Here is a 23,542-nt window from a genome sequence, read left to right on the forward strand (position 1 = left end):
TTTCCTTGATAATTGATTAACAGTTTCCATGAGAGCATTATTCTCCTGTTGTAGAGCGTCTGAGTGTCCCTGACCTTCATTAACTTGGGCAGCGCGTAGGTCATCCTCCAGCTTGCATTTCTCTTTGGCCAAACTGTCGAGTTCGTTGGATAAGGCTTCAAAACCTTCTTTGAGATGTGCTATCTCGTTATTCTAAATATAAATTTATATTAGCATGTTTCATACTTAAAATATAAAACTTTTTGCAAAATTTTAAAATATTAGTAATTACGATAAGAACAATTTAGTATTTAACTTCTGTGCGTGTAAGTTATGTTACCACGTAACGTCTTATTACAGATGGCAAATAAACTAGTATTTATATCTGTGCTTAATTATAAGAAGATGGGTTACTGTATAGTCTATACCTAACTAAGCATGTAAGACTTAAATAAGTTTGTTGATAAAACAAGCTAAGATAATAACAAAAATATACAAAATGAGTTTTTCAAATAAAATCTCATTTCTTATGATTTATTGACCATTCCTTCCATGTTGTATTTTAAAAATACTTATTCATGTTACTACTCTTTTGTCCTTGTTTTAATATAAATACCTAATATGCATAATACATCAATCAAATGCATAATTGAATCACTGTATGTATGTATACCTGTTTCTCAATTTTCTCTTGAGCCGCAGTCAACTCATTTATTTTCATCCTCATATTTTCAACCATTTCAACTTGCTGTGCAAGATCATTTTCAAGCTTCTCCATTTTGTCAGGATCACCACCAAGATTATTCTGCTGTTCAGCTGTGGCAGCTACTAACTGCTGTTGTTCTTCCAGCTGCTTTTGCAGCTGCTCCACTTGCTTCTCTAATTCAACAGTTTTGTTTACCCGGGCCTTCACTGAGGAGGGATCACACTTTTCTAGAGTTGATATTTCAGAATAAGCACACTCCAGGGCGCTGCGCAGCTGGCTGATTTCTTTCTGTTTCCGGTCAACACTTAATTCCAGTTTCATGTCAAAGTCTTGTTTTTGTCCCTCCAGGTTTGTGCACTTTTCCATTAATTTCTTCAGGGCTTCAACCTGAAGAAAAAAAAAACAATTTGAATATAATCATATTGTATATTGTATACACTTACTGTATTTAATTCATGGTCATAAAGCCTTCCCATTCCCCCAACCTCATCTTCCTTACTTTGAAGTTGAGGAGAAAAAAATCCATAAAACCACATTAAAACATACATTAAGCTTCCAATAAAAGCAAAAATAATTTGAACTACCCATTTCCGAGATATTAATCAAAAACCTTACTACCAATTTTTTTTCATAGGTTGATAAGTAATATTTTTAAAATCTTTTTTAAAGTAGCGAAGATATTATATAACTTTTTTATTTTTGAGCTTCGCTGCTTCTGGATGTTGTCATCCTTGTTTTGTGTTCTTCACTGAAATAAGGGGGGGGGGAAGTTTGTACAGTTATAGGAAATGAAAATTTAGTATCAAATTTTGGCTTGGCCGTTTGGGCTTGTTTTTATAGTTATCAACCTAATTCTTTTTGCAAACTCTCTTATATGATTGGATCTACCTGTAAAACTTTGAAAATTGAATTTTGGGACTTTCCCTCTAGAGGCTAGTGGTGCAAAAGACCCCCCCAAACACTAAAATTTTAAGTTATGCGCTTATTTTTAAAGATATCGAGCTGATTTCTTAAATGGAACCTTTTATTGCATAAATGAGTTGATTAGCCATCCCATTTTATTTTTGCACCTTACCTCTAGGGGCATGTAAGCTCAAAACTTGTAAATTTTGTATTTGAGGGGGTTGTTTTACTCCAAAAGCCCCTAGAAGTAAAGTGCAAAAATGAAATATGGGGTGGCTAATCAACTCATCTATGTAATAAAAGGTTCCATTTAAAAAATCAGCTCGATATCTTTAAAAATAAGCTTATAACTTAAAATTTTAGTGTTTTGGGGGGTCTTTTGCCCCACTAGCCCCTAGAGGGAAAGTCCCAAAATTCAATTTTCAAAGTTTTACAGGTAGATCCAATCATATAAGAGAGTTTACAAAAAGAATTAGGTTGATAACTATAAAAACAAGCCCAAACGGCCAGGGCAAAATTTGATACTGAATTTTCATTTCCTATAACTGTACAAACTTCCCCCCCCCCCTTAATTCCATCTTTTAAAAATAAAATTACCTGGACTTTACTTTCAGCTTCTAATGTCTCCCATCGTTTCCTCAAATCTGCCTCACTGGCGCGAAGCTCCTCGTAGTTACCTTTCACCTCCAGGTATAAACAATTGACACGTTCCAGCTCCTGTTGGTTTAAATATTCCTCATTTGAATTAGAATAGAACTAGATCTGTTTTAAAGTAAGTAATGAGGAAGAGCTGTGGTTGGACCAAGAAAGCAATTTTTTTCCTCAGTGACTAGCTAAGCAACGAAAGTACTCCACCCCCTTCCCATTATTTTCAATTTATTTCGAAAATAGGGAGGTGGGGAGGGGAGGGTATATCATGTTATTAACTGAGTATAGGGTTGGAAAGCACTTAATTTATTTCGAAATATTTAAAAATCAATTAAGAAGATTTTTCTATTTACAAATGAGGAATTTTTCCTGTTTTGTTTCGTGGAGACTCTTGTTCAGCTCCAGATTAAGGGCTTCTGCATCCGAAAAATTACGCTCCAAAATCTTTAATTTATCCTGAAATAGTTATAGTATGATAATTGAAAGATGGATCTTATTATTTTAACAATAGCAAATAATTACCTATAGCTATTTATTTGTTTACTAAAATTAACGTATTCTTTCAGTTTTCAATTCAATTCTAAAAAAATCTAAAGACAATACATAAACTTTACTTTAACTCGTCCTTAATCAAATTATAGGAAACCTTTAATTCACAAAACTGAACTTACCATATCTTCACTAGACAGGGAGGAGGACCTTCTTGTTTCTGCTACGCCTGCCTCTTGTTCCAACCTAAAATGTGCCATATTCGATAAAAAAAAAAAAAAAAACGTTGATAAATGCATAAAGGGGTAGTTGCACGAAGTACATTTAAACATGAATTTAGTGAACTGCATATTTTTCTGTTCATTAGATTAATCTACATCTGTAAGACATATATTTGAAAGAATTTAAATTTTCTACCACGTAGTTTTAAAAACATCAAGACTTATAAATCGTATTCTTGTGATATATAATATGCAATTTATATAGCTAGCTTATTTTCACAAAAAAACAGCATTTTGACTATTTTGGTGGTGCCTAATTGATTGCTATTTATTGCAATAAAAAAAATATTTATGTAAGATGGTATTCTTGTAACATACATATGCTTGCAATCAAACTTGTTAAATGCCCTTAATACAACTATCCCTTTAGATATAACTTTTTGAGTGTATACTTAAGGGGAGGGGGGAGAGGGGAGTTAATGTACAGATCTCGTAATCTAAGTGTGAAAGAGACCCAGTAACATTCTAAATTTTCTTTTTAGATATAACCTTGGAATAAGCTATTTATCTGCCCCCTTCGTATCACTTTGAATACTAGAGACGCACCACTTGTGATTTGCGAAAAATTGACTCAATATTCATAATTTTGTATTATAAATTTGGTGAGGTTATCATTGATATTACCTGCCAAATTCTTCCAGTTCTTTATATTCCATCTCCAGCTGTTTGATTTCTTGCTTCCTAAGCTGTAGCTCATGTTCCCGTTGGGAGAGCTCTTCCTCTCGCTGAGATAACCGGATTGAAACACGCTTATACTTGTCCCTAAATATCATTGTCAAATTTTTTGTTGTAAATCTTTGAATTAGCATTAGATTTACAGGATTTTGTCATGTTCTTTTATTTTACACATTGAACTCAGCAACACATTTGCTGATACTTCGTCACAAATTGCTTAATATTCAAAAGTTTTTTCGGGTAATTCCTTTCCCTTTTAAGGGGCGTTTCATCGTATTTTTAAAGTAGGTTAGGTTTGGTTAAGGTTAGGTGATTGTCCCGCAGGGTTAGAGCCCCTCGAAGGGGCTAGATAAAAGAGAAAAGCTACTGTGAAAATACGACAAAACGTCCCTTAAAAAACGATATCTCGAAAGGGACTATACCAAAAAGTTTTTTCTTATAAAACCGTGGATGAAGTTTTTTTTGTATAAAATATTTTATACAGAAACCTAGTTCACTTACACAAAAAATATCCAACATCACTGCTTTAAAAAACCAGTTAGTCCTTGTTGGCATTTATCGTAAAGAAAAACACAATTTACATAATTCTGACCTTATCAACGCTTTCGGTGTACCGTTGTCCATACTGATGTCCAGAATAGTGCTGGAATCCAGGTGAGGTGGGGCCATAAATTGTGGAGGCTCCGGGGATTTAAACATCACCGTTCTTCTCTTTCTCATGTTAACTTTACTCTCTTCAGGCTCCTAGGTAAAAAGATTATGATAAATAAAATTATCCCTTCAGTAGATTAAAATTCTTCGTCTTAAGATACTAGTTTGTACTAACCGATAATTATCCTAAGTTTTTAAACCAACAATAGAGAGAACTTTAAGAAACCAGTGAAAATTCTAGTCCCCAATGTCTCCCTCCCTCCATAGGTTTAATGGGACATAACTATCTCAAGTTTGGTGTTGTAAAATATGAACTTGGTAAACATTAAACCTTAGATAAGAATATCTAATATCGAAATCAAGAATCCTTCCATTCTCCTAGTATCAGAATTTAAATGAACATCTAAAATAATTCTTTTTTGGTTGAGGATCATGCACACTTATTTTTTGGTTTCTCAGGAATTATTAATATCATTTTTTATTAATCTTACATTTTCTTCCTCAATGGAGCCCAGTCGTTGCAGAGACGGCTTAGGTAGATTAGATTCTGGAGCTTGTACAGGTGGTGCTTGGGGTGGTGGTAGAGGGGCTGGAGGCAGGGCCAGTGCTGCAGCCTGTTTGCTGGCGTTGCTCAGAAATCCTCCAAAACTTGCCCTCATCTTCGGTGCAGCCCAAGTCATTCTTCTATCTTTGTCTCCAAATCTTTAAAAAAAATATTTATGCATCCTATAACATGAAGTAAAAAGGTAATTTTTGTCTTTCCGTTAAAATCGCTAAGAGATGGACCAATTTGACTATCCATTTTAAAGCTTTCATACTTAAAGAAGTTTACATTTAATTATATACCCTCCGGCAAAATAAAAAGCTTAGACGTCATTGACCTTTAATCCTTTTAATAAAAGTAACAGAATGTCTGTCTTTGTGTCTGTCTGTACCGAAGGATCATACTAACCGCTCAACCGATATGATTCTCATTTACAGGGTAGCTTCTTATAGGTCCAAGGAAGGTTAATAACTATTTTCAAGGAGGGTCCAACCACCCTCCAAAAAGAAATCGCCCAAAAAAATCATCTCTCCTCCCCCTCAAAAAAACTTTTTTTTAAATTTTTCTTTTTAAATCGAATAAGTCGAAATCAACCCCCCTCATGTGCCTCGAGGACTCTAGGTGCGTAGCCGCTAGTACTACATGAAGGATTTGTATCATATTCACTTACTTGAATTGCATCATAGATTTCTTGCTAGGTTTATAGGGAATACTTGACACCAGAATCTTTTGTTCCAGGGATCGCACCTTGGCAATCTGTTCCTCCTTCTCTTTTCTCTCCTTTTCCAGTTGTTCTTGCAAATCAGCGGCAACGTTACCCTGAAAATGTTTCCTCGGATTAGTTATTTAAACTCTGGAGAATTTTAATAAAATCTTTGCGTTCTCCTCTTAATTTTTTTTTTAATTTTGAAAATTTGAGTACTCCCCCCCCCCCCGCAGCGCTCGGCTCCCTTGCCTACCTAGCCGCAGTGCTCAGCCCCCTTGCCTGCCTAGCCGCAGCGCTCAGCCCCCTTGCCTGCCTAGCCGCAGTGCTCGGCCCCCTTGCCTGCCTAGCCGCAGTGCTCAGCCCCCTTGCCTGCCTAGCCGCAGTGCTCGGCCCCCTTGCCTGCCTAGCCGCAGCGCTCGGCTCCCTAGCCTATAACCTAACCTAACCTAACCTAACCTAACCTAACCAAACCTAAGATAGTTGTTCTCTGTCGAAGCTTAGCAAATTAAAAGGACAAACAAATGAAACAAATATATAGTAACAGCACATTTAAAATACAACAAAATCAGATTACCAAGTTTAAAAACGATAAAACAATTATAATGTGCCAAAACTATAAATAAGAGCTATCCGTAAAAAAGGGCCTCTCCTATATGTAGAAAAGATTCGCTTTCAAAAAGTTTGAACCTACCTGAACTTGTAAATTCTTCATTCCCTCGAGTTGGGCTAATAACTCCGCCATTTGAGCCTTCAATCTAAAAACAGATATTAGTTATTTATAGCATCGTATTATAGACAGCTTTCCGCGGATATAACATTAAAATACTATAAGATTAATTACATATTGTATGCATCAAGAGCCCGAAGGCACGGACCTACAAAAAAGGACCAATTTTATCTATAATACAAAGTAGCTTGATGTCTGTCCGTCTGAAGCTTAAGATCTCACTTCTACTCTTCAGGGTATATACCTATTGGTCCTGTGGTGGTTTTAAGCTATTTTCCAAAATGAAAATCGCCCCCACTCAAAAAAAAATAGTTTTCTTGGGAAACTACTTCAAAATAATGGCAGCACCAGAAATACTTAATTTTTTTAAAAATTACCCTAGAGGCTAGGGGCGAACCGCTAGTACTTAAAAAAGGAACAGGATCTGTTTGTCTGTAATGAAGGATCTCGTTAACCACTGAACCAAAATGATTCTTTTTTAAGTGTAGTTTTTTATAGTTCATGGAAGGTTTAAACTATTTTGGGGGAGGGTTCCACCACCCCCCCTTCCAACTGCAGCTAGATGTTAATATTATTGTATTATTCGTGTAAAAACAATATTTAAGTATGGCTCAGAATCCGTGAAAATGTTATAAACTGGATTAGTTTGAAATATAATTTATTCAATGTATTTTTATAGCGATGGTTACATGAAAGCTCATTTTTACATGTTTCCCTAAAGGTACATTTGAATCTGATTTTAAAAGGTTTTGTTTTTATTTTTACCCTCTTTTGATGCACTAAATTGAGTAGGGGGAGGGGTGAGTTAATAATTTTTTCTCGCATCGTATTATAAACAGCATTCCGCCAGATGCCGAAGGCACGGGCTAAAAAAACTTGTTTTAATCTTATGATTGTACATTTCTATATTTGTAGAAAACTATGCTAGACATAGTTTTTTCGTATGGATGAGAACCGATTCTAATCCACCGGATATTAATCGGTTTCGTATGAAAATAGTTATTTCACGCATCGTATTATAAACAGATTTCCGCGGATATAGAATGTACAATTATAAGATTAAAACCAGTTTTTTTTAGCCCGAGGTGCCGAATACGAGAAAATAAATTACCCTAACTCAAAAAATATCATTACCCATTCTACAAATACAGTAAATTCCCTTTTCGTAAATGAGATAAATAAGTCATATTATTAAACTAGATTTTAGTTTATAAGGGAAAGTTTTTAGAAGTTAGCGCTTATATACCTTACAAAACATAAAATAGTTTTTTTTCCAAAAATCTTAAGAAGTCAAACAATAAATTTGACAAACAAAAATATTTTTTTATGATATCAATGACCTGTCCATTTATCCCTGTTAAATGAAACTAAATTAAAGATCGGAAATTCTTTAAATTGTTGCTTAACTAACCCTCTCCCTAAGAAGCAATCACTTTGTGCGTATTTTCTAAACCCAACTTTCAATGTTTGAAAATTATTTTGTAATACTTATTATAAATGAAATAAAAAAAGTCGTTTTCCTTTGAATAGAGAAGTATGGTTTTTGTATGATGCTTAAAATCTCAAAACTGTCTGAGCCGATTGGATTATCTTTTTTATGTAAGCTTTACTAAGTTTCTGTGATGGTTTTATGCTATTTTATTTTTACATTTAATTGTTGGGATGATTTTATGCTATTTCTTTTGCCCATATCTCCCTCTTCTAATACCGTGCCCCTAGATGCTAGGGGAGTAGCCTCTAGTAGTTTTTATAGTAGCGCTATTTTATATCCACATATAATGGTGTTGCGCAAGAATTGAGAACCATGGTAGTTTCAAGACAGTAATTTCATATTCTGTTGAAATTTTCTGACCTGTTAAAATTTCAACTTTCGTCGCAAGCTCTTTCAGTGGAGTTAAATCGCTCTAGTATATAATTTAGTTTTAAATCTTTCTTTGTGCTACTTGGTTGTTAATTTTTAAAAATTTTAGGGTCCTCAAAACCTTAAAATGGTTTTATGTGAATTTTTGAAGTTTCACAGGGTTCAAGTCCAAAAAAAAGTTAGAGCCAAAGCTGATCTTCAATAAGAATGTGAAGCTGCACTATGTTTGTTTGTCTCTCATATGAGTAAAAAAATAACAGTGACTCACTTACTCAAAATATAGAAAGAAACAAGTTTAATTTTAGCTTAGTTGCAATTTTATAACAAAATAGGCAGAAGAAATAAAGTAGTGATTAATTCATAGTTTTGTTTCAGTTCATTAAGACAGTTCAAAATCAAAAGTTAAATCTGATTTGGTTCGGTCAAAGAAAACATTTATTTGAAGTGTGGTGAATATAATGTTCATAGTATGGTTTTATAGCTATTGTTAAAAGCAAGAAAGTACATATCATCGGACACTTTCTTGTTAGCCTATATTTCTTTATTAACTATAAATAGTAAATACTTATATTTAATACTTTCCAATTGCTTTATTGTAAAGTTTTTAAAAGCGAAGCTTTTCTATAATTAAGGTCGGTCCGTCTGTCCGTCACTGTTAGCTTTTTTCGTTAATTTAAACAGGTTAGAATTGTCCTATCGATTCCAAACTTTGCATGATGATTCCTGTAGTAGTTAGGTACAATTCAGAAAGCGTAGCAACTCTATAATCAATATCAGAATGTCCGTGCGTCCATTTTAAATATGTCGATTTCTAACTTTTTTGACATCAAATTTTTGTATGTCAAAATTATCCGATTTTTCTGATTTTTTGAAAACTGATTCCTATTACAACAGGGTAAAATGCAATAAGCGAAGCATCTCTTTAAACAAGTCCCAAAAACAGTATCATCTATTTATGCAGTTTTGCAACAAATTTACTTACAATATTGTTTGTACTGATGCATTAATGTTTTACTAATTCAATTCTGACAATATACAAGTGTTAATGTTCGTTTGTCCTTCCATTTCAGAGCTTCGCTTTTATGGATGTTGTCATTCTTGTTTTTTATACATAATACATATTGTAGAATTTTTCCTCCAAAAAATGTCTGGAACAATACAAGACCCTAAAATTGGGTTGGCAGATGAAAATCAAGTTTTACTTCAGATGGAAGAATTAGATAACAGGTTTGCAAATCTTTGCTTGGGGGGGGGGGGGGAGCTAATTGCAAAACCTTCCCGGGACCTCTGTAACGCGGAGTCATAACGGTCCAGCGGTTAGAAAAATCTTATGGTAATACCTACCTACTGTTATTTTCAAATGAAAATTGATAGCAGAAAAGTCAAATGAGATAAATATTTTTATAAAATTTTGAATAATTAAATGTTTTTGAAACCTTTTAGCTATAGCAATTGTAAAAGTTTACCCATTGTATTTTTTTCAGTAAAATCAATCAGCAACCTGAAAAGGATGAAAACAGATTGGATAAACTAATTAAAGTAATGAGAAGACGACTACCCCAGTTTATGTTCTTACTACAAGGCTTAGCAGCTGTTATTTGTGTTGTTGTTCTAATAACAGTTTACACAAAACCAGGTAGGTATTGATTTTATTCATTGAAATGGGGTAATTTTTCTGCTTATTTTCCGTAAAGGTATGTGTTTTTAGACTATAAAACCGTAGAAGAACGCTAAAATTTTGCATGGCAGTTGCTTTAATGAGGTACAAATGTAGATTTGTGAAAAAACGTCGGCTGAACCGCCGCTCCCGCCGAATTTTTTTTAGCTTTTCCCGCCATATTTGAAAATTTTGTATCATTTGTATCCTTGTATTTTTACCGGACACTTTTTGTAGAGTTTAGACATGTTTAAATGTTAAAATAAAAAAATCACAAGTGAATAAAGGTCAACTTTATTAAAACATTATGTTTATCTTAAATGGTTCAAAATTGTCTTATTTGGCAAAAGAAAGCAAAAAAATGGCAGAATATACCAGTTTTCGGCGAGTGGTGGTTTATCCATATTTTATCATAATAGAGCAACTTTCATGGTAAAGATAAGGGTTTTACTTCTGTTTTAGAATACATGCCTTTAAGGAGAAAAAACAGAAAAAATTACCCCCCACTTAAACAAAATATCATGTCCATATGATTGCTACAATTAAGCAAGGATAAGTAAATAATAGCCAAAAATTGACAACCCCCCCCCCCCCCCCCAATCTAAAAATAAAACCATATTTGTTACAAACTCACTTAATTTTTTTTTGCAATTTTGCATTGAATTCAATCACCTCAATAGACAAAACTGTATAAATATTAAAAGACAATATTGTTCATATTTTTTGTTTTGTTTATAATAATCTATTTATATTTTCAGATATCTTACCACCTAGTAGTAAAAGTATGTAAGTATTTTCGGTATTACCTATCCTCTTAGGACTATTTTTTTCAATTTTGATAATTCTTATTTTTTAAAGATCTATAAATTCTTGTTTTCTTCAGATATAACACAGGCGTACCATCATGTAGAGAAGGTATGACTATAAATTCTAACTGGTTGTTGTTGGGGGGGGGGGGGGGGAGAAGAGTAAAGAAGAGTTTACTCCAGGGGTGTTTATTCTGCAAATTTGACCCAGCTGAAGGGGGGTGTAAAAAAAATAAAAATATGTGGTTGGGGGGAAAAATAATGTAAAAGTTAAGAAGACTGAAAGTATTTTTTTCTATTTTTCTCCACTTTTGGTGAAAAAAAACTAAAAAATATGTGAGAGGGGGCATAATAAATATGAATAAAAAAAAAAGAGTTCTGAAAATATTTTTCCATTTTATCCCCTTTCTTGCTGGAAAAAACTAGGAGGGGAAAAATAAAAAAAAATTTAGCAGGGGAAAAAAATGAATCTTATGCAGAATATACACCCCTGGTTTACTGCCAATTTTTTTTTTTTAAATATTAGTTTTCTGTTAACATTTTAACCCCCCCCCCCCCTTCCTCAAATTTCAATTTCAATATTTTATAACCCTCCAAAAAGAAAAAAGCTTGTACGTCCTTATATAAACATTATGATGGCACAGTTACTCTGCAACTAGTTTATTTCATTCGTGGTAGATGTTGCATGAAACTTTTCTGAATGCATAGTATATAAGCGATTCCATTGCACTGAAAGTAGTTTCATAATATTCCACATAATTGAATATTGAATAAATATAATTTACCTAAGCTGTTCTCATACTTTAAAAATTAAACTTCTCCTATTTAATTTCATGAAATTTATACATGTCAAAAATGTTTTAATTCTAGGTTGTTTTAAACTAACATGCAGCGGTGGCCAAAGTGAATGTCTACTGTCTAGAAATGGACTAAACAGGTTGTAAATTTATGATTCTAATCAGTTCTTCTGTATGTCTTCCATCACAATAGCGAAGTTGGGTTGGTCCGTATGTCCGTCCGTTCGTATGTAAAGGATAGCACTTAAGTTAATTTGTGTAAATTGTACTATCTATAACAAACTTTTTATGACGATTCCTGTAACATCTAGGTATGATTTATTAAAGAAATATTAGATTTATTTATGATACCTAATCATTTATTTTGTTTAGAAAATATTTGTGCCATCTGATAATCCAAAATAAGGAGGCAAAACTTAACCTATACAAGTGCTAATACAAGAATTATGAATCTGCAAGAAGATGAATCTAACCAAGGGTGTTAATTCTGCAAAAGTTCAAACATTAAGTATAACAAGCTTTTAATTAGTATTTATGTCATATTATAAGGGGTTTATATTCTGCATGGGATTCCCTCTTAAACGGGGGAAGGGGAGGGGTTCTTTTAACATTTTTCTCCATTATTTCCTTTCTTGGGCAAAAAACTCGAAAAATATGTAGGAGGTATAAAATAATAATACAATAAAAATTAATAAAATCTTTTCATCCTTTTTTATCCCAACTTAGGGTAAAATCTAGGGGGTGGGGGATAAATGAAATATTTTGCAGCCGGTAAAAAAAAATAATCTTGTGCAAAATATACATCCAGCCCTGTATATAATTGTATTTTATTATGATAGACATACTAAATTAAAATTATTTTCAAGTAACGTGAGATAATTCTCACTTTGTATCATATAAAGGCTTAATGAAGCATGTTTAAATGGTTTCTTTTCATCTGGAATTTTTCATCCCTCCCCCCCCCCCACCCCTTAGCCGGGAATCTCATGCAGAATATATACCCCTGTGAATCTTACACACTAATTGTTATCTATGACAAATGTATGTTTTATCATATCATTTTTACATATACTCGAGAAGATTTTATTTTAGTTAGCGGTATAAAATTGATGGAATCAACATTGTCATAAAACATTTTATATTTTCATATAATTAGAAGTTCAAATATGTACGTTGAGCCATTTGATCGCTAGCTAAGAGCATTTACACAGTTCTTAGTTTGTTTTTAATAATCGATTCTAGCAACATTCAGTTCCCCAAACAGCTTTTACAATTATCAGTTTAAAAAAAAATCAATTTTAGCAACATTTTTTTGTAGTTAAACTTTAAAAGTTTTCGCACTGGAGATCTTATCTTTATGTACCTAACCTTTAAATTAATTTTTAAACGACAAATCAAAATTTTAACGGGTTTAATATTCTTGTATATAGTATTTTTAAAATATAACTTTTTTAAGTTACTATACATGATTTTATATATTTGTAATGATAAATATTCATATTGTAATAAAAATTCATTATATCAAAAACTTTTGTTTCCTAAAATTATATGAAAGAACATACCTATTAATTTGTGCTTGATCATCTAGGCATTCATTGACCTTGGCATGAGTCTTGATCATCTTAGCTTGACTTGCAAATCTTAAAAATGGTGAAATTGTTAATTACGTGACGAATGAAATGTAGGATTGTTTATGTAATCAAAAGGCTAGTTAAACTTAGTATATTTTGTAGAATATAACAAATAAGTTTTTTTTCAAAGCAGCAATGAATAAAAGTCAGCTAATCATCATCGAATCTTGGGGTATAGTCCCTTTCGTGACAACGCCTCTTAAGGGGCGTTACGTCGTATTTTCACAGCAGCTTTAAATGATTTATTTTTTGGTTAAAAGTAAGGTTATGTTGGGTTAGGTGATTGCCCCGCAGGGTTAGAGCCCCTCCAGGGGCTAGAAATAGGAGAAAATGTACTGTGAAAATACGACGAAACGCCACATAATAGGCGTTGTGACGAAATGGACTATACCCGAAACTCGTCTAAGTGGAAAAAAAGATGCAAATAATATTAAAATGCTATAGATTTCGACTGAAAAAAAATTATAAATTCTATAAGGTCTTAACAGTGGCAATTTTAAGATTAATAGGCTTTCAACGATATTTTGAAATGAAAGGTCACCTTAGGGTTGAAATACTTTGATCTTCGCTCATCTGAGCTGGAGTTATTGTTGCAATGATAGCAGTCTTGGCGTTTCCACCCAGGCTAGTCTAAAACAAACAAGGATGACAATATCCATCCGTAGAGATACCCCACAAATCATGGATGTACAAAGTTGGTTATGGAGCAGATGTTGAGTTGTCATATAAAGAGAGAATATTTGAAAAATCATTTTTTCAATAAACGAAACCTTTGTAAAAATATCGACGGACCAGTAAATGAATGCTTATTGGTAAAGAGAACCAAAAATCTCATGCCTTAGGTCTTTGTAAAGGATGTGTACGTATTATTCTAATTAACAGTGATACTACGGGGTAAGATACTCTTCGAATCCATTACGACCATAACTGAAAACTTGCGTTATAATCACCAACAAAGTAAAATGTGAAGTTTTTTTCTTCCACAATTTCGCGCCCTAAACTAGTTAAGTTGACAACGCTTTAACTATCAAATTACAATTTTTTTACCTGTAAAAGCCTGGTTAGCTTTGAGTCTCTGTAGTTAATAAATGCATTCTTGTCACCACTGCTTAGTTTCATGATCACCTGACCTAACATACTCAAGGATTTGTTAATACTGGATCCTTCACGCAGCCTAAAAAAAATAATAATTAGGTATGCAATATTCAATAGGTATAGGTATTCAATAAATAGATTTATAAATGGAGGAATAGGATATTCCCAACGTTTACAATTAGACAATTTATACACTTCACTTTTTAAAATTATTAATTGTGATCAGGAGATAACAGAGGTGAATTCTTAAAATACTTTTTTGGCTCACTGCCTAACTAAAAGTGAGGCAAAATTATCATCTCTAAATTTTTGGCGAGCCTCACTGATTTTAGTGAGGCAGTAAGCCAATTTTTTTTTAAGAATTCACCTCAGATTCCCAAAAGAAAAAGATGGAGGCAGGGAAGGTAACACTGAAGGCTATGGCCCATGGGCTAAGCAATAATTTTCAAGATGTAATGACTTCAAATAAAGACTAGACGAAAGCAAATCTACAGTTTTCCTAACTAACCTGGAACCCTCAGCTCCAGTCTGGTCCGCTCTCTCGCTGCCGGCCAAGTCGACTAAGTTCAGGATAGACATCATCACATGCTTCCCATGACCTTCCTCTTTCTCCTCTTCCTCTACCTGAGTTCAATACTTAATAATCGTCTATATTCTATGCCTTATTGATGTGAGCAGCTCTAAACCCACCTCCAAAAACATATTATCTAACTCACCCCTCACCATCTCCAACTTACTCTAATTTATTATCCTAGTCTCAAATCTCTAGTTCTAAGATATGTCCAAGATTATTTAAGTATTGAACCCATCCCTTATCAATTTCCTCTTCATCTTCGATGTCTCCATCATTATTCATACTTTCAAGTTGGATCCTTAAAAAATTGCAATTAGTCAGGATAGTTTTAATTAAACATTTTAGAGGATAATATTGATTAGGTAACAGTTTAAAACTATATTATTTTTATTAAAACACAAAGAATAAAGTTTGATGTGACTTAGGCTTATTTCAGGGGGTGAATATTCTGCATTGGATCCCCTGTTAAAAGGGGGAGGGGATAAAAAAATTCAATATGTGAGAGGGGAAAAATGGAAAAATAAAGAGTTACTGTTAACATTATTTTATATTTTACCTCTCCTTAGGAAAAAAACAAGGGAAGAAAAAAAAATTTGCATCCAGGGAAACAATTTAATCTTGTACAGATTTCAGGGTTTCGGATCCGGATCCGCAAGGATCCGCATATTTTTGAGTCCAAGGATCCGGATCCGCAAAAAAATGCGGATCCGGATCCGGATCCTTAGACTCCAAAAAATGCGGGAAAAATGGAAAAATCTACCTAAATTTATATAAAATCTCAGACATTCTCTTGATGAGAGCCAATCTTTAAGGTTTAGGTTCAGACTTGAAATTTAAAAGTATTTTTGACTTCGAATTAAAGAATAAATTTTTTTTGAAAAATTTGGTGATTTTATTTTTATTGTCAAAGATCCGGATCCGCACTGACCAAATTTTGAGGATCCGGAACCGGATCCGCATAAAATCAATGCGGATCCGAAACCCTGACAGATTTAATATACACCCACTGCTATATTTCCCTAGCAATTTAACAAATGAAATACCTGAAAATTGTGTGACTGCGACTACTTCTGTCGTTCATTTTTGTTCCAGCATAATGTCTATTTCTTTCTCCCTGAACAACAAAATTGTTATGTGTTGAATGTGTTATGCTTTCAGATCAATTTCATCGAACTACCCCCCCCCCCCCTTCATTTGCTAAAAAAGGGCTCTAAACCATAACCTATTCTAATATAAACTTAGAAATACAGGACAATAGTGATTAAGATAAATGTAGTTATTTGTCCAGGTTTAAGACACCTTTTTCATACATTTATGTCTGTAGCAAAAGATCTCGCTAACCGTTGAACCGATATGGTTTTCCTTTACAGTGAAGCTTTTTTTATGTCCCGGAGTTGTTTTAAGCTATATTATTTTTGTAATAAATATGAGTATGGTTTTAGGCTGTTTTTCCGCACTTCTATATCCCTTCGAATAGAGCCCCTAGATGATAGCGCAACAGCTAGTTCCCTTTAAAATATCTATTAGGGTTTTACTAACAATCAAATAATTATTTTTTCATTTTTTTTCTCTTTATAAGGATGTAATCATTAATCAATCATGTTTGAAATGTATTGAGAAAAGTTAAAAAAAACAGAACTAATGGTATACCTGCTCCATTATACTAAAAACCTCTTGTGCACTGTTGACAGGAATAGTTTTGGCGCCATCCACATAAACTTCCCCCGCCTCATTTTCGCGGATTTTTAGATTAGAGGATGCCCTGTCTCCAGGCTTGCCCAACAAATCTACTACTTGCTCGTTGTATATCTCCATGTAGGACACCTGAAAATATAAATATATGCATAACTAAATTATTTAGAAACAAGATTATTTTCAAAGAAAACTTACTCCTTGTTAAAAGCTGAAAATCAGATCGGAGATTATTAAAATAACACCCCTCTTATTGTCGGTGTTGTCACCCTATGGAGTGCAACCCCCCCCCCCCCCCCCCCCAACTATTTTGGAGTAAGAAAGGTGTCAAAGTTTCTGGGCTCAACCCTGTACACAACACTGGAGCTAATTGAGTGAAGGAGGGGGTTCATTTTCTTTTGGGCGAGTGGAAGTAATAGTAGAAATCTTCCCTAGACGGACCTAGGAGAACCTTTACTGTAGCAGTTAACGAGATCTTAAGCTACACACACACATAAGACAATGTTATTTAAATACAATGATATATAACCTGCATTAGAAAACAGCGCTCAGGCGTGTCCTCTACCGCCAGAAACAGCTGTTCCACCGCCTGTTTGTTGATACCTGGCTCCTCCTCTGTACCCATCATGGTATAGGTCTTACCAGACGAGGTCTGCCCGTACGCGAATATTGTCGCATTGAATCCACTAAATTGTAACTGAAGCTTAATTTTTACACTAGGACAAGATTATTTATTAAGAAAGCTAAATGCATAAAAGAAAAACTAAAATTAAATAGTAAAAAGTTTTAACTGTTTGAAGGCCAAAGACTTACAAAACCAAAAGTATCAGCACAATCAAAATAAATGAAATAGTCATAAATAGAAAAACAAAAAAGTATAGGTAATCAAACAAAATCAAAAAAATAATTAAGCTCCATTCCTGACAACAGATTCTACTAGACTAGATATAGAATCAAAGTATATTGAAGTGGTAGAACTGTTCTCAGAATAAACTCTGTTCAAAGCAAGTTTTCATTTATTTATTTTTAATTGAAGCTTTAAAAAAAAGGATGTAAAAATGAAGCATTGGTAAATCCAACCTAACCCCCAATCAATAATGTCTTGAGCACATCAGGCCCTCCAATCCAAAGACACTTCAAAGATGGACCCAATTATCCTAACCTTTAAAGCCATTCTTTCTCCCTAAGTCATGGAACCATTTCGCCGAGGGATATAAAACCTCCCACTACTCCGAAGTTAAAAATAAAAGCTTGCAAGTCTTTATAAATCATAGACAAAAATTTAGATGTTGCATAATTCTAAAATTAGTAAATTTTGATAAAAGAAGTTTTAATAAGCAAATTGAATGAAAAACTTTCTTGTCAAATGTCCACGTTTTCTTTGTATTTTCATTCATAATCTCCGCCGACTTGGTCACCTTGAACACTTTGTTCTGGTCCGCCTCCCTGCTCAACAACTTGCGGACCCTGACCACCACTTTGATGGACTCGTCGTCCTCGTTCTTGCCCACCGCAGCCATGGCGGCCATTTTCAACTAGCTGGGCCACCAGCGAGCTTCTCTGAAAAACAGAAAAGTTTCGCGTCAAAAACATGATTGTCAAAAAGACAATTAGTAGAACAACAATTTAGAAAATTAATAATGATTATAATAGCCAATAAAGAATTCTCAAAAATCATATTTAATCATAAAATTCTTTTATTGAGTTAACAACATTTATTTAAAAATTAAACACCAACGAATTTGTACACATAAAAATACAGGTATAGAGGTAGATTTACGTCTTTGTAGTTTATTTATAATTTTCTCAAAATTTGGATACTGAAAAGTAAGTCTTTTTGTAATAATGTTAAAAAGATTAAAAATAAAAGCTTATGGTCATAAAAATAAGGTACTTAAGTTTCAATAATATAATTGCGAGTCCTTTTTAAGACACAAATATAAGTATAAAATATATAAAAATTCTATAAAAGCTCGCATTATTACTGAATGAATTGTACATGTTTGATTCACAATTAATAAATAGAAATTAATTCATAAATGATATGTTAATTCTAAAACTTTCAAGATAAGAAAAATACACGAAATGATAATACGCAACACCAAATAAAAATCAAAATTATTTATATACACCATTGTCTACTCTCGGTGGTATGGTTAAATCAAACTTAATTAGAAACGTAACTAATTGTTATTCCAGGGGTGTATCTTCTGCACAAGATTTATGTTTTTCCCCGGCTACAATTTTTTTATTCCCCTCCCCCCCCTAGTTTTTTCTCACCAAGTGGGGGGGAAAATGGAAAAATATTTAAAGTACTCTATATTTGATTTATTTCATCCCTCCTACCACACATATTTTTATTTTTTTTCACCAAGGAGGGGGGGGGGGGAAATGAAATTTTTTTTTCAGTTTTCTTAATTTTTAAATTTTTTCCCCTCCAACCACTTATTTTTTATCCCCCCCCCCCCCCCCTGAGCAGGGGATCCCATGTAGAATATACACCACAGTATTATTCTAAAAACAAATCTATTCGATTAAGGGGGTGGGGATTGGTCTAATTAGATATCCCGTAAAATAAAGTAAAAAGTACATTTATAAACATTCTAGAAAAATATGCAGTTCTCTAAATTTAAGTTACTAAAACTTGGTCTTACGAGATCTATAATAAAAAACCCTCCCAATTACAAGACCTACCGAGAGATATAAATAATCCAACCAATAAATAAAACTATATAACTATGGACAGTAGTAGATAGAGAAGGGAAGAGGATTGTCATTCATCTAGGATAAAGATATAATTTATTCACAGCCTGATTCAGGTTTTTTTTTATGTTCATTTTTCAGCTCAGAGACGTCGCAGCCTTGCCTTGGATTTCTTGCTAGTAACCACGGCGGATCTGGATCTGGTTAGCTGCGGTATTTGACAGGCACCACCTTAAATAAAGGAAAAAGTCAGGATCATGGAAAGAAAGCTAAGTAGCGGGTTTCGTCGTATTTACACAGTAGCTTTTGATAGGTTATTTCAGGTTACGAAAATAATAATGATTGCCCCGCAGGGCTAGGAAATTGTCCCCCAAGGGTTAGAGCCCATCGCAGGGGCTATAAATAGGAGAAAAGCTACTGTGAAAATACGACGAAACCCACTACTTCGTTTCCTTTCCATGTTCCGAAAGTCATCATACAGGCATACAGGACATAAAGCAAGATCATCATTTGTCAATTTTAGTCAATAATAAATACCTACTCATCTTAAACTTGAAGATTATATGATACAAGTATTGTAAAAATCATATGTGAATACCCTTACCTTTATGATCAATGTATAGGCACTTGACACAGAATACCAGGTTGCAGGTTTTAGATCCACACTCAGCAACTTCGTAGCAACTGCCATCTTTACCCTATAAAGTAAATATTGTGATCATATAACAACTTTATTTTCACTTCATCTTTAATACAAAGTAGAACGGTGATGTCTGACTGTTAGTTGGTTTGCTACTGGTTATCAGAGGATATCCCTACTGGTCATACCAAGATTTTAAGGGCCAAAAGCAGGAGTGACAAACGAAAGAGTGGACACTACCTAACTTGTAATGAAATACTAAAATATTTTTAGAAACTCTTGCGTTTGGGCACTCTGACGTTTGACACTCTGCGTTTGTCCTGGAACAGTTTTAAGTTATCATTTTGGGGGCAAGGGGGGAGGACGAGAAGAGACATCCTCCAAAGAAAGGTACTAATATTTATTTAAAAAGATAAAAAAAATCAAGTATTTAAAAAGCAATCATGACCTTAGTAGAATTTACAAACCAAGATAAGGAAATTCTTTGAAGAAAAACTTTTCCTTACCTGACAACTTTTAACTTTGCTCGTAGCTGAGCAGTGGGGGCAGTGTAAATATCTGACTGGTCTCTCAGTTACTTCAGACTTATCCTCAGTAAATAATCTACAAAAAAAAATAAAAATTAAATAGGTAGTATTAAAAAGGTTTACTTTACTTTTCGTATTTATACTGAAAATTGAGAGATGTTCCCTTTTTATAAAGAAGTCTAATATAACAGCTGTAAATTCAATTCAATAGTGTAAATCATAAAATTTTAAAAATCAAAAACTTAAGACTAAAGTCATGTCATTAGTGGTTTCATTGTCTTAGAAAATGGATTAAACAAAATCCGCGGAAAACAGTCTATAAAACTATTTTTTACCTATTTCTAATTTTGCTAGGTGAAATGACACTAGGTGCTGAATTTGAACTTTCTCTGTTTCTCTTATTCTGAGGAGATATGTTTCTTTTCACCTCCTAAAAATCAAAATGATAATTCAAAACTTAAAAAACAAGCGCCATAAGAGAATTCAAAAAAATTGAAGTGCTCATTTTTCAACAATGTTGTTCATTTTACTCATTTGACTAATTGACACTTTTATGATTTACCTTTAAAGCTATTCTTGGGGATGATCTTGTAATAGTCACAGCCCGTCCATAATTTTCCCTATTCCGCATAACTTCAGTAACATACGTTGCCCGTCGCGTATTATGATCTTCGAATAAATCCTCTTGCAGTAACTTATTCCATTCTGAGCTTACTAGGGCAACTCGACAAAGGTCTTCTGGACGTAGGTAGCTGAATATTATATCCAGAATATGACTCATGTTAAGCTTTCGCAGTTGCACAAATATATCCATCGTGTCCCAGTCGGAATAGTAACCAGGTGACCGCATATAACTTGTCGTTCTAAGCTTGCCCTTACTTCTGGGCGATTCGACAAGCTTGGCCCGTGACGACATTCGGTCAATCTGGTTTTGTATGGCCAATGACCGCGGGGAACGACGTAATTTGGGTAGAATAGCTGTAGTTTGGCCATTACGCGACTTGGCCCGTTTGGGAGGTGAGTCCACTGTCGCTGACGTTTCTGACGAAGTTTCGTGGTGTGAGCTGCCGATACCAGAATCAGACTCATGGTGGCTGGAGGAATTTCCTTCAAGTTTTACTGAATTGTCGTAGCTTTGACTTATGTCTCCATGGGTGTTCAACTCTGACTGACCACCTCTGAGTGCAAGTGTTTCATTGTCTTGGAATGCTTGGATTCGTTCTGTAAACTCTTGTGGGCTAAGCTGGGCTAATGAGGATATCTGAAACGAAAAATAATAAGAATCTTTCATTTTTAGGATGAACCAAAGCTCTAACGTATGATCAGATACGGACATACGAACTTTACGTTCATCAGTCTTTTGGATTTTTTATATATTAGGTATCTTTTATTGTAAGGTAAAATTTTTAAATATAAATATTGGCTACCTTATGATTTGAACTTTTGGAAATGTTTATATTTGTTAGGCTGCTAACTGCTGAAAGTGAATCAGGGCTGTCAAATCCTGGGGAAAATGGGCTGACGCCAGCACCACAAACTTGTCCTGAACAAAACATTTGTAACTTTCATTGAAATTAATTCTCAGAATCTGGTACAATAAAAAAAGAAATGATGGGTGATTTAACTTTTTTTCAATTCTAGACGTTCTGATTTTATTTATAGTTTGTTTTATATAGAAAACATTGAATTATTTTTAACAAATTATACCTTTATTTGCATTAGTCTCCGGTGTGCTTGAAGCTTTAGGTGGGCTGTAGGTGAGAGATCCTGGTAACCTTGTCAGAGGTGTACAAGACACAGGTATACTTAAGCTCCTGGAGGGTGCCTTCAGCAGAGGTGTGCTCGACCATCTGTGGTGACCTCCACGTAGGAAATAATTGGATGGAGAGTCTGTGACACAACGGGAGAGGGTTGGAGGAGAATTTACTAAATCTGCTTCGTCTGAAAAACAAAGGTCATTAATATATAATAAGATAAAGGCTGTAGGTATTAAATTGTGTAATTAGATTGGATGTATTAGTTTTAAGCTAAAGACGTAACATGTCTTTACATTTAAATTAAATAAGGTATCTATTCAAACTATATTTTTTCGATATCTTTTCAATTAACATTACGAAAATTAAGTTTACTTAATTAGATTCTGTCTTAATGAATAATAAAATGTAATAGATTCAATCAAACACTTAAGGATTATTCCTAACAAATTTGATAATCAAATGAAATAAAAATATCTCTATGGCCAGGTATATGGAAAAAAGGATGATTTATTTCTATTAGGAATTCAGATAAACTAAAGACCAAAAGCAACTTTGCTCATACTTTGAGGATGTAACAGAATATAAGTATTTAGTGTTCTAAGGTGTAGGGAGATGGTGGAAAAATAGCCACACACCATCCATAGACCTATGCGAAGCTTTAATAGAATGGAGAATTAACTCAATCGATCAGTTCAGTATATGTTAAAATCTGACTGAAAGACTAGCTGAAATACTTACTAATATATATTAATAAGCTAGATAGTTTAGGTCATGAGAGTTCTAAGAAAACCAACCTGGCGATTGAGGGCACCCGCTGTCCGACAAGGTGGTAGAAGAAGATGATAGAGCAAGCTTATTCAAATCCTTTTCTCCATCGGAATTTGACCTGGGCAGATTTTCTAAACTAACCGCTCCACCCCCGAGAAGTTTTCTACTACTACTGTCCATTATAAGGTGTTAATAATACCAAGTAAAAACGATAAAATGTGCCTAAAGTGTTAAAACTCGGTTTCAGTCATTGTGATAAAATCTGAAATAAGTCAAAAAAGCTATGAAACAAATTTTTATCACTTTTTTAAGTCAAATATTTATGAATACTTTTAAATGAATAAACTAAATGCAAATTAACAAAATTATTGAAATAATAGTAATAAAAAGATAAAAACTCATTATCAGATGAAGATAAGTCGTGGCAACAAAATCGCGCGGCAGAGTTTGGCTTCATCTCAAGTTTTGGCGGACTTGCTACAGTCATTTCGAATTTAAATACCCCGCTAGTCACAAACCTCTCCAATATACAGGTTGCCAAATTAAAGGCAGTCAAAACTTTTAGGTAAAAATTAAATTACAAAAATGACACAGATTATCCGTCTGTGATTCCTCATTTTATTTCTTAGCATTTATTAATTTAAGAAAAAGTTTCTATTTAAAAATGTAATTTTTAAAATGTTTTCGGGAACCATGAGCAAGGTATGGTCGTCTTCTGTCGTATT

General features: G+C 33.7%; 3 protein-coding genes across 9 annotated transcripts in view; 1 reads left to right on the forward strand and 2 right to left on the reverse strand.

Moving 5' to 3' along the window:
• The window catches only part of LOC145313233 (uncharacterized), a 33,337-nt gene extending 15,335 nt beyond the window's left edge, over nucleotides 1–18,002 (reverse strand). The window contains exons 1-20 of the mRNA XM_080152538.1: nucleotides 17,782–18,002; nucleotides 17,343–17,417; nucleotides 16,952–17,108; nucleotides 16,381–16,554; nucleotides 15,774–15,844; nucleotides 14,967–15,028; nucleotides 14,665–14,779; nucleotides 14,109–14,235; nucleotides 13,603–13,691; nucleotides 12,993–13,070; nucleotides 6,274–6,337; nucleotides 5,547–5,695; nucleotides 4,824–5,034; nucleotides 4,274–4,425; nucleotides 3,631–3,768; nucleotides 2,908–2,971; nucleotides 2,604–2,692; nucleotides 2,186–2,303; nucleotides 653–1,072; nucleotides 5–192 (exon numbers count right to left, since the gene is read on the reverse strand). Coding sequence (XP_080008664.1) covers nucleotides 5–192; nucleotides 653–1,072; nucleotides 2,186–2,303; nucleotides 2,604–2,692; nucleotides 2,908–2,971; nucleotides 3,631–3,768; nucleotides 4,274–4,425; nucleotides 4,824–5,034; nucleotides 5,547–5,695; nucleotides 6,274–6,337; nucleotides 12,993–13,070; nucleotides 13,603–13,691; nucleotides 14,109–14,235; nucleotides 14,665–14,779; nucleotides 14,967–15,028; nucleotides 15,774–15,844; nucleotides 16,381–16,554; nucleotides 16,952–17,108; nucleotides 17,343–17,417; nucleotides 17,782–17,951 — 2,711 coding nt within the window. The 5' untranslated portion in view covers nucleotides 17,952–18,002. The remainder of the gene's footprint in view (nucleotides 1–4; nucleotides 193–652; nucleotides 1,073–2,185; nucleotides 2,304–2,603; nucleotides 2,693–2,907; nucleotides 2,972–3,630; nucleotides 3,769–4,273; nucleotides 4,426–4,823; nucleotides 5,035–5,546; nucleotides 5,696–6,273; nucleotides 6,338–12,992; nucleotides 13,071–13,602; nucleotides 13,692–14,108; nucleotides 14,236–14,664; nucleotides 14,780–14,966; nucleotides 15,029–15,773; nucleotides 15,845–16,380; nucleotides 16,555–16,951; nucleotides 17,109–17,342; nucleotides 17,418–17,781) is intronic.
• LOC145313236 (uncharacterized) lies at nucleotides 9,220–12,030 on the forward strand. The gene is made up of 6 exons (XM_080152546.1): nucleotides 9,220–9,397; nucleotides 9,655–9,806; nucleotides 10,586–10,613; nucleotides 10,711–10,742; nucleotides 11,504–11,570; nucleotides 11,803–12,030. Exons 1-6 carry the CDS (start codon nucleotides 9,315–9,317, stop codon nucleotides 11,864–11,866), a joined length of 426 nt encoding a protein of 141 aa, XP_080008672.1. The 5' UTR covers nucleotides 9,220–9,314; the 3' UTR covers nucleotides 11,867–12,030.
• Rca1 (Regulator of cyclin A1) lies at nucleotides 17,982–23,076 on the reverse strand. Of its 7 annotated transcripts, none has more exons than XM_080152545.1 (9): nucleotides 22,844–23,076; nucleotides 22,000–22,233; nucleotides 21,720–21,835; nucleotides 20,855–21,553; nucleotides 20,628–20,722; nucleotides 20,272–20,368; nucleotides 19,730–19,823; nucleotides 19,139–19,356; nucleotides 17,982–18,560 (listed from the first exon to the last, which is right to left on the reverse strand). In XM_080152545.1, the coding sequence occupies exons 1-8, from the start codon at nucleotides 22,995–22,997 to the stop codon at nucleotides 19,268–19,270; spliced, it is 1,578 nt and encodes a 525-aa protein (XP_080008671.1). In that variant the 5' UTR covers nucleotides 22,998–23,076; the 3' UTR covers nucleotides 17,982–18,560; nucleotides 19,139–19,267. The 7 variants fall into 7 exon arrangements, with proteins under 7 accessions (XP_080008671.1, XP_080008667.1, XP_080008668.1 ...); XM_080152541.1 differs by having other exon boundaries at nucleotides 19,117–19,356; XM_080152542.1 differs by having other exon boundaries at nucleotides 17,982–18,588; nucleotides 19,117–19,356.
• Nucleotides 23,077–23,542: the final 466 nt, after the last annotated feature.

Source organism: Acartia tonsa, chromosome 3 (assembly GCF_053477335.1).
Source record: "Acartia tonsa isolate MP-2025a chromosome 3, ASM5347733v1, whole genome shotgun sequence".
In the NCBI taxonomy this organism is placed as follows: domain Eukaryota; kingdom Metazoa; phylum Arthropoda; class Copepoda; order Calanoida; family Acartiidae; genus Acartia; species Acartia tonsa.